This window comes from Citrus sinensis, chromosome 9 (genome assembly GCF_022201045.2).
Source record: "Citrus sinensis cultivar Valencia sweet orange chromosome 9, DVS_A1.0, whole genome shotgun sequence".
In the NCBI taxonomy this organism is placed as follows: domain Eukaryota; kingdom Viridiplantae; phylum Streptophyta; class Magnoliopsida; order Sapindales; family Rutaceae; genus Citrus; species Citrus sinensis.
The window spans coordinates 28,813,206-28,828,320 of NC_068564.1; the positions used below are offsets into that span (position 1 = coordinate 28,813,206).

The 15,115-nt window shown below is 34.2% G+C and overlaps 3 protein-coding genes across 3 annotated transcripts; 1 reads left to right on the plus strand and 2 right to left on the minus strand.

The window, feature by feature from the left end:
• Positions 1-1,466: 1,466 nt before the first annotated feature.
• Positions 1,467-3,826, minus strand: LOC102618609 (ER membrane protein complex subunit 8/9 homolog). The gene is made up of 5 exons (XM_006474774.4): positions 3,455-3,826; positions 2,882-3,028; positions 2,724-2,783; positions 1,843-2,009; positions 1,467-1,721 (listed from the first exon to the last, which is right to left on the minus strand). The coding sequence occupies exons 1-5, from the start codon at positions 3,659-3,661 to the stop codon at positions 1,691-1,693; spliced, it is 612 nt and encodes a 203-aa protein (XP_006474837.1). The 5' UTR covers positions 3,662-3,826; the 3' UTR covers positions 1,467-1,690.
• Positions 3,827-4,722: 896 nt separating this feature from the next.
• LOC107176497 (uncharacterized) lies at positions 4,723-6,387 on the plus strand. The gene is made up of 3 exons (XM_015529138.2): positions 4,723-4,787; positions 5,517-5,856; positions 6,001-6,387. Exons 1-3 carry the CDS (start codon positions 4,723-4,725, stop codon positions 6,385-6,387), a joined length of 792 nt encoding a protein of 263 aa, XP_015384624.2.
• A 6,196-nt stretch (positions 6,388-12,583) lies between these two features.
• On the minus strand, positions 12,584-15,106 carry LOC102618321 (uncharacterized). The gene is made up of 6 exons (XM_006474773.4): positions 14,901-15,106; positions 14,690-14,730; positions 14,437-14,600; positions 13,950-14,049; positions 13,670-13,839; positions 12,584-13,386 (listed from the first exon to the last, which is right to left on the minus strand). Exons 1-6 carry the CDS (start codon positions 14,954-14,956, stop codon positions 12,868-12,870), a joined length of 1,050 nt encoding a protein of 349 aa, XP_006474836.1. The 5' UTR covers positions 14,957-15,106; the 3' UTR covers positions 12,584-12,867.
• Between the last annotated feature and the right edge of the window lie 9 nt (positions 15,107-15,115).

Consider the following 15,115-nt stretch of genomic DNA (forward strand, 5'->3'; position numbering starts at 1 on the left):
ACTATCACTGTAAAATAGTTTTAAGAAAATTAATTTATATTATTAACTAAAAAAATTATCATAGATATCACTTTTTCGACAATTATTTGTAGATATATATATATGATCATTAGTGAAAATAGAGGGGATTTTTGTGAGATTTTGCCAAATTACTGGTGTGTTATTATCTTTTCCTATAATATTTACAATACAAAGTAAATAAAGGTTTAGTAAGAACTAGCAATGTGACTCAACCCTTAGATGGTGTTTTTTTTTGGGGGGGGCTTTAGAGAAAATCAAAATAAAAGAGAGGAGATATAGAACTCTATAAAGAGAGCTGGGAAGGAAATTATTTAATTTTTATTTCGACAATTTTATCTTTTAGTGTTGTGTTTTCTATATTCATTATAAAGTAAAATTAAAAAAAAAAAGCATTAATGTAATTTAATCTATTAGATAAATTACTAATAAATTAATAATCGTAGATTATACATACATTTATCAAAACCGACAAACATAGTGTACCATTTTGAATGAGCATCGTTTATTATTATTATTATCACGCGATATGTTATTCATGTCATTAACCAATTCAATTCAATTCCAGAACTGACAATACACCGGCGGATCGTGATCATTTTATTATCACACGATATGTCATTCATGTCATTAACCGTTAGACGACCTGTCATCAATTGTCTTTGCCCGGCAAGCAGGAAATAGAATTATGAAGCCGCCCCTGTTGCATAATTTGCTGTATCAAACTACTAACAACTTCCAACAACCTTAGAAGTGACAAAGTCTCTATCGTCCTTCTACCTTGTATTTGTAAGTTTTACTGAATAGATTCTTAACTTGAATGTTTTGTACATAACTGCCCACTTACTTATAAATTCAATGTTGATAGTTTCTAAACTCAAGTAACCGTTATTGGTGGTGTGACAATCCAATTAAAGCACCTACATGACCCTTAAAATCTTTTTCATCTTCCTTTAAAACTACAATAATCATTTAAAGTTATAAAGATTGAAAACTCAATTATTATCTTTATATTGAAATTTTTTTTATTTTTTTTTTCGGTGTGTATTGGAATATCTTTTTCTTTTTTTTTTCTTTTTAAAAGATCACTCGATTTTAAGAAATTTCTTGAACTTAATTTTATTTTAAGTTAAGCTTTTGATCTTTGTGGATATTTATGTCCATTTTATCATTTGAACTAATTATATTTATATATCATCAAAATCAATCATATCAAAAATTAAGTTTTTTTTTTTTTCCTATTGTGAAATTTTAACCCTTATATTTTCTATTCCAAATAATTTCTTTAATCTCATCACTCCAACCAAAAATCGTTTTCTGAGTTTTTCGAAAAATAAATAAATAAGACAGAAGCAAACTAGACAGACTATCGTTAAGAAATAGAATGAATTCCATTCTCAAGTTGAAACCATAATGGTAATTGGAGTGCTTGTGATAGAAAAACAGGCTGAGTAAGATTTCCGGGAACTTCATAATGTAATCCAAAGCAGATGTTAATGCAACAGAGCAGTTTAAAAATACAAAAACTTCTTAGCAAAACAAGAAACTCAGATTTGACAAATTTTCCTTTCATGTTCACCATGCCTCAGACCATAGGTAAATATATGTCATCATCAGTATTAACTACTATCAGTCTTGAAGAGGGCAAAAATACTGACGGCCATGGGCAATCTCATTTGAAAAGGTCAGGGTTCAGCCAGTCCCTGCAAATAGCAAATGAAAATAGCAGATTACATTTCTGTCAAACAAGCTTAATACAGTGTGGTTTAGCCATTTTGATATTGATTTGAAAAAATTATATAGACATTGATGAGCAGTACATACTTGCTAATGTCATCAAGGTGATCATCAAAATCTACAACATCCTGCCACTTCTCTGAAGAAATATAATCGCTTAAAACAGCATTTGCCGCAGGCTCCTTAGTTAGCAATTGACAGCCACCATCAGATCCAACTAGCTTCCAGTTCTTGGATGCATCCCTTATGTAAAGCTAATACTCGAAGAGAAATACAATAAGCTTAGCTGAAGGTAAACCAGAAAGAAGATTTGTACAAAAGAAATGGTACCAGAACCCAATAATAAGGTTCAGTACATTGAAGTTTGTTACACCGGCATAACAACAAATGCCAGAAGTGCATGCAACAAATGGAACAGTAATAGCTATAATGATGCTCAACATGGCCTTGAGAAAATTGTTGTACATAATAACCATGAACTTGGAAAAGAACTTTTATCATCAACTCCCTGTCAAAAGAAGTGTTGCTGTGTTGGAAAGGATGAAACAAGAGATCACAACATAATTTCATCCATTGCGTCATCTTAAACCTGGCTGGTTAAACTCCTCACATTTGCCACATTATCCAACATTAAGCATTCCAATATATTCATTCTCAAGCAACAAACATTCTCCAACAATTTGATTCACACATTAATCATAGTTTCCTTCTTCATTCTTCAAGAAACTTTCATTAGATTTACTCCTTAAATACAAGAATACTACCTTCCTAACACTGTCAGTCACAACCAAAACCTTTTGATAATAAGAAAAAGAAATTTTTAATACACAGTGATCATTTTGCATCAATCTGAAACATTCACATAACACAACATCTTACATAATTCACAACCAAAACCTTTTAATAGCCAAAAAGCTGACAGACACACCGTAATTAGACAATTCTATGCAAACAAAAACAGCACTAACCTGCATAACAGGACTCCGGTCTTTCCCCTTAGGTAAGGCTTCCAGCTTTTTGTTATCTAACTATAATGGTAAAACATAAAAGGTTAAAAATGATTAAAAAAATTGAGCAATGAACACAAGCAATGCACCTTCAAAATACCTAGATAACAATTACATACCAAGAGAACAGCACATTGAGGAAAGTACCGGCAAATGTGATTGCCAATATTCTTAGCAATGCTATCAAGCTCCAAGTCATCAAACCTCTCATTTGCATGAAAATACCCCACAATGCCAAGACCCTGAGCGCTATAATGCTCTTCTATCTGTTCAAATCAAAGACATCAACATTCCTTAGACCTCCTTAACCTCAAAACTCAATACAAAACAAATCAAATTCCAAAAAAATAAAAATATGCAGTTTTCATATTACCACACTTGGAAAAAAACAGTGTAAACTTCCACCACAAAACAATCATTCACCCATAGTTCAAACCAATTTCCAAACACAGTACAAAAGGTAGAGATAGTTTATTTAATTGTATTTTGTCTTTTGGAAAAAAAAAAAAAACATCTTTATTATAAAAACAGAACATTTCAGGAATACAAAACACAACTCAGATACCAAATCCTCGTATACTTTAATTTCAACTCCTACACAAATCACAAAATTTGACAAAATACCAACAACCATCATTCATTTTAATTATATAAACACGTATAAAGAGGGAGGGAGTATATGCGTAAATTACCATGATGAGGGAGATCTCGAGATTGGGGAGAAGGCCCAGGTGGGAATGAAAGAGAGGGACGGAGTCGGCGATCTCGACGACAGCGTCGTTTTGAGGAGAGACTCGCCCCAGAAGGACTCCGTTGACCGCCGCCGTCTTGTGCTTTCGCGCTTGTAGCACTAGCTTTATGTAGGCGTTTTGTGACAATTCGTATTTCAACTCGCCCATAATTTTCGTATTTTTCTGTGACTGATCACTGGGTTGCTGAAAATTTATCGGAATCGCCGATCAATCGCACAAGTATCTGATAGTCATGATGTGTCTGTAGACTCCCTTGAACTCTCTTTGCCGAATTACGCTTTGCTCCCCCCGCGTCTTGTGATTGTGAATATTCCCTACGACGTCGTTTCAATTCCATATCGACTACTCTTGCCTCGTGCTTAAAGAATATCAAATTACCAGCAATAAGATTTTTTATTTAAAAGAACATAACCGGGCACGGGTCATTTGTTTTTAAAAGGATTCTGATAAGGAACAAACTAAAAAATTAGAAAATAATTTTATGCTTTACTTTATCTTAAAACTCCTATCGAGTAATTAAAACTTACTCGACAAATCATCGCCAATAAATAATTATTGGTCACATGTGGCAAATCGGACTGCTTCCTATACCAACACTGTATATCCCAATCTTTTCTGTGTAAATCAATTATAATAAAATATTATTATTACTATAAAATTTTTATTACATATTAACATAATTTATATTGCTGGCCATTTGGACTTGTAGCTAGGCTTGGCAAAATCCGGGTTCGGTCTGGGTTTTGGTGTTGCCTGGGACCGAATCGGATGAGAGAAATGCAAGACCGGACTCGGATTAAAATCCGATTTTTTCGGGGGGTAATTTTTAAAAACCACCCCTGAGGTTTGCCTCTGATACACCTAGAGAGAATATATGCATATATTGACAACATACCCCCTGGCCGTTTATAAGAGTTATACATCCGTTAGGTAGTTGAGGGCAATAACGTAAATGACTTATTTTTTAATTTTTAAATCTTACAAAAGCTGATATAAAGTGATTGATTAGACAAGAGAAGCTAGAGAATGGACATGGCTTTGAAGCTAGTGAAACCCCAGGGGGTAGGAACCCATTTTCAAACACATTGACAATGCTTATCTTCATTTCTTCTTCTTCTTTTTTTTGAACATAACTTTAACACCTGCTGAATTTAGCAATAGCAGAGGCACGCGTACATACACTTAGCTAACAAGTCATTTGCTCAACTATGCTTCCATCTGAATTTCAGCGACGACCGGCATCTGAACAACCGGCGATTGAAGAGAGTAACAAGTGTGTATTTCTATGAAAGTTTAAAACTGAAGTTGGGTTTTATTATATTCTTGGATTTTGTTAAATTGTTGCTAGTTAGACACTTCATATTTTTTATATAGTTAATTAAACTATATAACTCAAGAAATCAAACAGTGATTTTTTTTTTCACCTACTTGGTTGTTCTTCAAAAGAAACGGTAACCGAATTAGAATCCTCTCCATTAGGCTTTTGAATGCAAACTCAATTCGCAGATTCAGCCTCTAGATATGCAAATCTTCTTATCTTTACAATCACTCTGGCTTTTTTACTTATATTTAGCCCCGTGTCGACTTTGGTCTGGTCGAGCTTATCCGGTTTGAGTGTTTCCATGATTCGTAGCAAAGCAAAACCGAAAGAATGAGATGTTACTTTGGGAAAATGAATTGATTTTTAAAACTGAAGTTGAGTTTTATTATATTCTTGGATTTTGTTGAATTGTTGGTAGTTAGACACTTCTTATTTTTTATATAGTTAATTAAGATTTTTACAAATTGAAGCAATGACCGAAAATGAATTGATTTTTAAGTTGATAATCATTGGATATAGTATGTAAACTCTGAAAACGAATTAATTCTTGATGATTTTGGACTATGATCTGTGAATGTTTACTGAAATTTTATAGCCAAAATATATATCTTTCTTTATGTATAATTTGCAATGTTAGAGCTCATGCCATTGCTTATATAATTTTGTATTGCTACATTTAAGAGCTGACAATGGAAATGAAGAGCTGCATTATGGTTATGCTGGATTTGCAAATGAACTTGACGAATTTAAAGATGATTATGAGTATGAGGCTGCTGTAGATGGATCATATCCAGATAATTCTGATTCGAGCCATTTATTTGGAAGTGAAAGTGACAGTGACAGAGATCTTGACGATTATGAATCTGGGGATGACAATGGAGATGATTCAGAGGATGATTTTGAAGAACAAGCTTGCATTAGATATGAAAAAAATACAGGTGGCTTTGAGTTCAATTTTGTTGGAGATGAGATAGTGTTGAGGCCTGGACAGTTGTTTGTCAATGTGTATGAGTTTAGAAAGGTTTTAAAAGTGTTTGCTATTAGGAATGGATTTAGATTGAAGAGGCTGAAAAATGAGAAAACAAGAGTGACATGCGTGTGTGCAGCAGCAGGATGCACTTAGAGAATCCACGCAAGCTTTAATTGGAATAAAAAGTCATTTCAGATTAAGACTCATTGTCCAGACCACACTTGTTCTAGAGTTGATGATAATTTTGAAGCATCTTCAAATTGGATAGCAGCCACATATCTACATCTATTCAAAGCCAACCCCGACATCAAGATTTCTGTTATTGCAGCTGGTTTAATGCAAAAGTATGGAATTGAATGTAATAATCAGAGGTTGTATAGAGCCAAAAGAAAAGCATTTGAGTTGCTTGGTCAGGACTATAAGGCTAGTTACAGCAAACTATTTAGGTATATGCATGCCTTATTGAATTCTAACCCTGGTTTTACTGTATCTCTTGAAAGGGATTGGTTTGATGGTGCTGAGTTTCCAATATTCAAGAGGTTCTTCATTTGTTTTAATAGCAGTAGAAGAGGATTTTTTTAAGGATGTAGACCAATGATTGGGGTTGATGGCTGTCACTTAAAAGGACCGTACAGAGGTGTTCTTTTGACAGCTGTGAGCATTGATGCAAATTATGGCATATACCCTTTGGCAATGTGTGTGGCTGAGAATGAAAACAATGACTCATGGCAATATTTTATGGATAAACTATATGATCAAGTGGGTTGTAATGGTGGTGAAGGATTATGCTTTATTAGTGATAGGCAAAAGGGTGTGCTCAATGCCTTAGATAGAATATTCCCTTTATCATTAAAAAGATATTGCTGCAGACACATCTACGCAAACTTCAAGCAAAAGTTTCTTGGATTGTTGCTGAAAAAAGTGTTTTGGAGAGCCTGTAGAAGTTCAAATGTTGCCGACTTTAACTCCCATATGGAAGAACTGAAAACTATAAGTCCTGAAGGGTATGAATGGCTTATGAAAATCCCCACTGTGTGTTGGGCAAAGCATCTATTCCCTCCACATACTAAATGCAGCCATGTTGCTAATAATATGACTGAATCTTTTAACAATTGGATTAACAATTTCAGAGGTTTACCAATTGTGAGAATGTTTGAGGAGATACGAAGGAAAACTATGCGCTTGATTCATAAGAAACATGAGGCAGCCCTTGGATGGAATAATGCCACCAGTGGTTAGAAGGAATATTATTAAGGGAAGAGAATAGGCAAGATCACTTTCTGTCATTTTTGGGCATAATGAGACATTCGAGATCCTTGAAGATGTGACCAAGATCGTTGTTGTTGATCTATTGAAGAGAAAGTGTGATTGTGGTGAATGAGCTATTTCTGGAATGCCTTGCAAACATGCCCTCTGCTGCATAGATGCCAAGAGGTATAATGTTGAAGACTATGTACATCCATTTCTGAAAAAGATAGCTTATATTGCCGCTTACAAGCATCAAATCAAACCAGTTCCTGATGAGAAGAGGTGGCCACTCTTACTTCATGATAACTTACAGCCACCGGCAATTATAAGGTCTGTTGGCAGACCTCAAACCAAGAGAAGGAGAGAAGCTGGTGAATTTTCAACATTCAAGCGAAGCTCAAGTGTTAGGTGCTCTCGATGTGACCGTTGGGGCCATAACAAGAGAACTTGTCCAAGAGTAATTAACGATCAAATGAAAAAAGACAAGGTAAATGTATTCGTAATTACGCTTTAACTTATAAAATATTAACATAATTATATGATTTTCATTTTATTTTGCAAGCACTGGTTTCTGATACGAGCTCACAACATGTAGACATTTAAATCAGCCAAACACAATCATCTGCTCAAAATAATGGTATCTCTTCAATCCTTAAAATATTGCCAACTGATATAATATCTTTATTTAGATCACTTTGTTTTATTCTGAATATGGGTTAAGGTAACTAGAATGAAAAACCTCAGCATAATCTAATTAGCAGAGTTTATTACTGCTGCCCAGCTCACTTAGCTAACTAGTCCTAAGTTAGTTATATTGTTAGCTTGAAAGTAAAAGTATATACTATGTAGAAGATTCAAAATCATTAGATATAACTTGTGTAACTAGAACCAGTTCACTCAGTTTTAATTCACATACTTCAGCTCATAACTCTATTTTTTTCCTTCGTTTTTTTAGTTGCCAAATAAACATTCTAGAATCTGAATATATGCAATATGTTTGTAGGGCATTTGACTCAAGAATGAAGTCTGATTTGAAGCTTAAAGCATCCAGCAGTATGTAGAACATTATGCTCAAAATTTATGACAAGACAAAGCACATAACCTGACCCCATACACTATTTTTTTGCGGGGATTAGATGTGCAACATTTTTTGAAGAATCGGGACGTCAATAGATGATGTATCATCTTTTGCTCACCTAACACATAGGTTTGAGTTTTTTTTTAATCACATTTTGTTCAGAAATATAAGCTAACAGTGTAAAGTTACTGCATTCGTCATGTATGTAGCAATTGGCTTAGTTATGCAAACTATTTCTATGATAGTTGCCTTTTTTGTAAGTATGTATATGGTGTGCTTTCTGTCTCTTGTAACGGCTAAGTGTAAGCTAGCCAAACAATGCCTGTTCAAACTCAAATTCTGCTGGAATGCAATTTATCTATTTGGTTATGCCTAATTAGTCACTTTCAATTTATACACTTTCTTTTAAATATCTGATAATTTAGTTGTGATGCCTGTTGTTTCAATCTTATGATGATGACGAGATTACTTTGAGTTGATTTGGAGTTGAATGGAAACTTTTCTGCACAGTTTCTTTACCATCCAGTAGTTTAACAAGTCTCAGTTGTGCTTTGATTTGATTGTATTGTGATTATTTGTTGTTGAAGTGGGCCGGTGATATAAGTTAGTTTCAAGTATGTTGGCTAATGATGGTGAGATTAAGTTTAGTTGATTTTGAGTATAATGGAGGCTTCACTGGGTAGTTACTGCACTGATACACAAAAATGTTACAAAAGAGCATTTGATGATCCATTTGTTTGCTAATGCATATTCATTTAGTTGCTTTAGGTATTATTACATGTATTTGTTGACTAAACATTTACTTAGCAGCTATGACTACACCTATTATTGAAACTACAATAGCACAAATGAAAAAAACCAAGTTCAGGAGCAAGATTACATTTACAGCACTACATTTTACTCTATTTTGTTGTGCTTTTTGCATAATTGATTTCATTTCCTTCATATCCTTTTGCATACTCATCAGCAGCTCAGAATTTGCTTGACATGTTCTTATACCATCAAATATAGCTCCTCTGTTGAAATCATTTGGAGATGGAATCCAAAATTTGAAATAGCCACAGCCATGTTTACTATCCATACAGCAATAATAAAGCTTGTTTGGGTTGTCATCCGATTCTGACACTTTCAAAGCAGCTCTTTTGTAGCATCTACATGTCTTGTTTGAATATCGTATGAGGTTGCCATTAATCTCATCCCTCCATCCTCCACTTTCTTGACTGCTTGATCCAATTGATTGTTGTGAACTTGCTGAAGCCATGACAAGTATAAGAGTTGAGATGATTTGCAAACGAAGAATATTGTGCAAACAAAGAATCAAATTATGCCAATTTAAATAGAGTAAAGCAGCACTGATATTACCGTTGGTTACCAACGGCAATATCAGTGTTGCTTTTATATTAATTACTTTAAAATATTTTAATCTATTTGTCTTATTACTACCTAATTGTTACTGTTAAAATACTTGGTTTAAAGGGCATTTCAGTCTTTTTAACACCTAATTCAGTTTTGTTTTATATATGATTGTGTAATGTTAAAAAATAAATTCATAAGGGTATAATAGCCTTTCCAATACTCTTTTCCATTTGGCGCCAAAAAGCAAGATCTTCTACAGTATCAAATTATCTTAGCATTTCTTGAAATGTGTTGTTAAGGGCATTTTTGAATATTCCCTCAACTGCCTAACGGATGTATAACTCTTATAAACGGCCAGGGGGGATGTTGTCAATATATGCATATATTCTCTCTAGGTGTATCAGAGGCAAACCTCAAGGGTGATTTTTAAAAATTACCCTTTTTTTGGGTGCGGTCCGAGCTCGAGCCCGGCACTTTCCGAGTCCGGGTTTTGATCCGGACTTTCTAAACCCGCATGTGATAACTTCAATTTTTTTTTTTAATTTTTTCTTTCATTTCTCTAACAATGCAAATTTTAAAAAAGAAAATAATCAAATAAACTAATTCAATCTCAAACTTTAAAAAAGAAAATAGTCAAATACAAATATATAACACACTAACAATGCAAATTTTGCACAAATGATAAATAAAAATTATTTCAATATACTTTTTAATACCTAAATTCATCCAATTTCTAACTTAAACTCATTCAATCTATATATAAAGTAAATAAATTAAATTCAACAACACAATAATCACACAATAAATTTAAATAATATCCAACATATCATAATTTCATAATTATATATTTTTCTTTTTCTTTTTTTTTTATTTATTAAAAAATCGGGTCCGGTCTAGGTTCCGGGTTTTTGGTGTTGAACCCGGACCCGAGCCTGGAAATGTCCGGGTTTGAGAATTTCAAACCCGGGTCCAGTTTTTATGTGCATGCGGTCCGGGTTTTGCTCGGACCGGATTGGCCGGGTCCGGTCCGTGCAGGCTTTTTTGACACCCCTACTTGTAGCTCAATGGTTCTGATGACCTTAACCTATGTTAAGGATATGAGTTGGCTCAAGGACTCATCACGTACGCGTCATGCTCTAACAAAGGTATGGTCTTTTATAAGGCATCTAGAGTTTCTATTAAACTTCAGATAGTACATATATTGTAAAAAAAATAATAAAAAGTATAATTTATATTGCTAAATCACTGTTTGGGGTGAAAATATTACCATACCACATATCATAAGGAGAAACTCTTTCTCGATTGAAATAAATTTAGACTTGATTAAAAATTCGAACTTAGTAGTTTGCAATCTGCTTGATTTTATTGTATGCCCTGGAGAATAAGGTAGGAGAGCGTATTCAATTGTTAATATGCCCTAAATAAACTCCTGCTACAACTTAGGATATAGTTATTGTTTTGTTGACTAACAAATTTCAGTTATCGTAGCATAACAATTGTTATTAAGACAAATCTAAGAAAAATAAATATTTATGAAAAATAAATATAGAAATGTGTTTAGAAATTAATATCCAAAATTAGAAAATGCTCTTTAACTTTTTTTTAACTAAATATGATGGATGCTTGAATAAATGGCGAAACTTGCTATTTATAGGCTTCTACACTTTCATTAATTTTAATAGGTGCTTTGCATTAAATATCAATGTACGCTTAACATTATTTCAAACGTATGCTTTTGCATTGAATATCAATGCAAACTTATCATTAATTCTAATGCATGCTTTTACATTAAAAGTCAATGCATGCTTTGCATTAAATATTAGGAGCTAGCTACGGTACAGATTCTGTAACATACAGACCAGGTTAACCAGCCCCCAGTGGTGCCATTTGCTTGCTTTGTTTTCACATGGTGGGACACGTAGAGTGCATGGAGTGGGGGATGTATGTTACAGAATCTGTAAGATAGACTTCTCCTAAATATTAATGCATTATTTAAGAATATCTTTAAATTTGGCATCGATCTTTCCACTTCTAGAAGCCAATATCTATAATAATAAACAATTATTATCCTGCTTTTTCTCAATCGAGTAGTTCGTTTAATTTTTGTGAAAAGACAACTTATAAAATCGTGCTCCTACCAACAATTTTACAACATACAACTTTTGGACCAGAAGAAAACCATGCACCCGTCAAATCAAGTTTCTCCGCGATATTTACATATTAGGTACTGTGATCAATATTTGAAGGGTCCTAAATTGTTCGCATAAACATGCTAAATTCTTATTATTCTTATTATTATTATTAAAAAGAAGAGAAAAAAAAAAACAATTTTCAGGAAATGAAAGTAACCAAACAACAAGTTTTATTAAAACTATACAATGAACAATTCATCCAGCGAGGATAATCAAAATATATAAATTTCAAGAAGCCCCTGTATGTTTGTTACACTCAGCTGCGAATGCCAATGCATGATAACAAGTACATCAAAATATGATCCTCAAAGACTCAAAAGACTGATTTGTAAGATGTTTAATAAAACCCCTTTTTTTGGGGCAATCCATAACTACCAATGTCAATTCAATGTAAGTAAGCATTGTGTCAATGGCACAACTGCAATGTCTTGTTTCTATTCAAGTCTAAACACATTTAGACAAATTTGGCTTGTCCGTCATCGAAATCAGAAAAACAGACACATACCAAAAAAAAAGTGTTAGGAAGGAAAAAGCTACAAGTTATTTAATTTAGTTAAGGAGATTGCAACAGAAGCCTACTGTACACATCTTCAGAACCCCAAAGAAAAATAAACACTAATGTTTTTCCAAAGAAAATCAAAAAAGAACAAATAAATCATAAATCTGCAAAGCCTAGAAGATGGCCTTTCTATAAATCTTAAAAAACAACAAAAATACTACCTGCCCACACCAATGCAAGTCTAGGATGTGAGCTAAACAGCAACGACGTTTCAGCACCCAAGTCAAAAGTCTAGGCTAATGTCAAATACTTCTCTATCTGAATCAAACTTAAGCGACTAATTGCTACAAGGAAATATAACAAGCTAAAAGAAATTGATTCACAAATCTATCTAGATCATCAAACTAAAAAAAACAATAACAACTCCAAAGAAGAGATTTCTACAGTCTACATAACACAACAAGCTAAACTGGAAAATAAAACTAGAGCCACATAATAGAATACCAAGCACTAGTTGAAAGCAATCTATTTTTGTCTATGCCATACAATATAAGAAGCAGTCTAGTAATGTGATATGTCTTCTGATCTTCAAAAGCTGCCTCAATTGCCGCTATTATGTAAAACTTCTAGTACTTGTGAGGAAGTGCCTAACAGAGCACAATAAGAATCTAGGAACCTTGGTGAAAATTCTAAGATCTTGCATAAGGATGGTACCGACTACTGCCACTATAGCCTCCCCTTCCATACAGTCCACCTCCTGCACCATAACTAGTACCTGGACCAGAGTCATAGCCACCACCATATCCTGAACCTCCGTAACTACCATAACCTTCACCGCCTCTACCATATCCACCTAGACCACTTCCACCGTAACTACTGCCAAAACCACCACCATAGGGTCCAAAGCGGCCGGAATAACCAAGGGAAGGTTCACCTCGGTAGCCTCCTAAGCTACTGCCACCAAAACCCCCATAGCCACCACCGTATTCTCCACCACTACTACCATAACCATACCCACCACCAAGCCTACCACCAAGACCTGCAGGTGTCCTATAAGGACCAGGACCAAACCCACCATCAAAGCCCCCATAAGAACTTCCAAACCCACCAAAGCCGTCATTGAAAGAACGGCCCCTAGAATTGCTAGCATATGATGGAGGAGGTGGAGGGTTCGAGGATTTCTTTGGTTCAGCTTTCTTGATCTCCACCTACAACAAAGCAACTTAGTTAACCTAGGTTTTGCTGCAAGCAAACTATTATGGTAGCCCTTTCCTGAGATTACCTATACCTGTAACAACCTCCACCTATAATTATTAGAAATATTTTAAAAAACACTAAAATGCTATTTTGCACATAAACTGTATCAATTGAGTAAACAATCCCGGGCTGATATATCCGCAAGGCAAAGAGAAAAAGCAACAAAACATTAAAAACAATGAACAAATATCCTTTTAGAAGTTGATTCACTGGAGACCATCCTATTAAGCTCACCTGGGTACCAGCCATATCAATCATATTTCCCTTCGATAACATTTCATCCACAACTTCTTCACTATCAAAAATTACAAAACCAAAACCTCTAGAACGGTTAGTTTCATGATCACGTATGATTTGGTGTTCCAGAACTTTCCCATATTTGGAGAAGAAATTCTTGAGTTCATCTGTATGATAAAACATGTCACTGAAAAGGTACAAGCTCACATTCCATGACATTATGCATTTATTTATATGCTAAAAATCAGGAAAACAACTCCTTGACTTGAAGACATACCTTCAGATACTGATGATGGTATCCCACCAACAAATATCTTCTTTGTCTTGAAGTCCTTTGATTGACCTGAGCCTTTTGGGATAGTTCTTTTAATCTCAACCTGGTCATTTAACAGAGAGGGGGGAAAAAAAGCAGCCAAATAAGCAATAGTGAGCTCCTACATAATGTAGCTAATAATAGACAAGTTTAAACCATCCAATGCCGCTTGCACGAAAGTAAAAAGAAATATTTACAACTCCAACCAGATTATTCTATAAGTGAAACCTAATATCATTATCTCATGCATAACAAATGGAGGAACTTGAAATCCATATACAATATACTTTCCATGAACAAAAAACCAAAAAAAAAAAAAGGCTAAACAATATTTAAAAACAACTAAGCTACATCATCCCTAAGTTCAGCTAGCTGGAAATTTTTCAACAGACCACAAACAAGGTTGGTAACTAATCACAGACAAAATATTAAATTTAAGAAAAATAAATACCTGTTTTCCATTAATTATGTGGGTATCTTCAATAACCTTGTCTACAACAGAAGGATCAGCATAAGTTATAAAGCCAAAACCCCTAGGCTGCCCCGTGTACCGATCTTTCATTATAACCGAATCCGTTATGTCACCATATTTTCCAAAATGCTTATTAAACGTAGCTATATTCAAACACAACAAAATTAATCAAAACACGGAATACATATGCAAAAAATTATTAAAAATAAAGCAAAAGAAAAACAAAACCCACCATAGGTCGTGTCTTTAGGCAATCCACCTATGAAAATCTTCCTGCAAATTCCAAAACAGAAAAAAATTTGAGAAAATCACAAGATTTCGACCAATTTCGCTGAGAAATAAAACAAAAAAATCTAAAATTTCACATGATTTAACGAAATCAAACAAAAAGCTAACTGAATCGACTGAAGGGGAAAAGAAAAAGAAAAGAGAGAGAGACAAACCCGGGGCTTGCGCCGTCGCCGGTGTGAGGATTATCAGCTTTCGATTTGGATCCCATAGCCTGGACGTGTTAACAGAGTTTTCTAGAGAAAGGAGGAGATTAAAGGAGAGAAAATTTTTGGGGGAAAAAATAATGAGGTTAAATTCAGGGTTAGGGTTTTGAAGACAACGCGAGTGGAGAATATAAAAAAGCAGGTGCCTGCAAATTCGTTTTTAC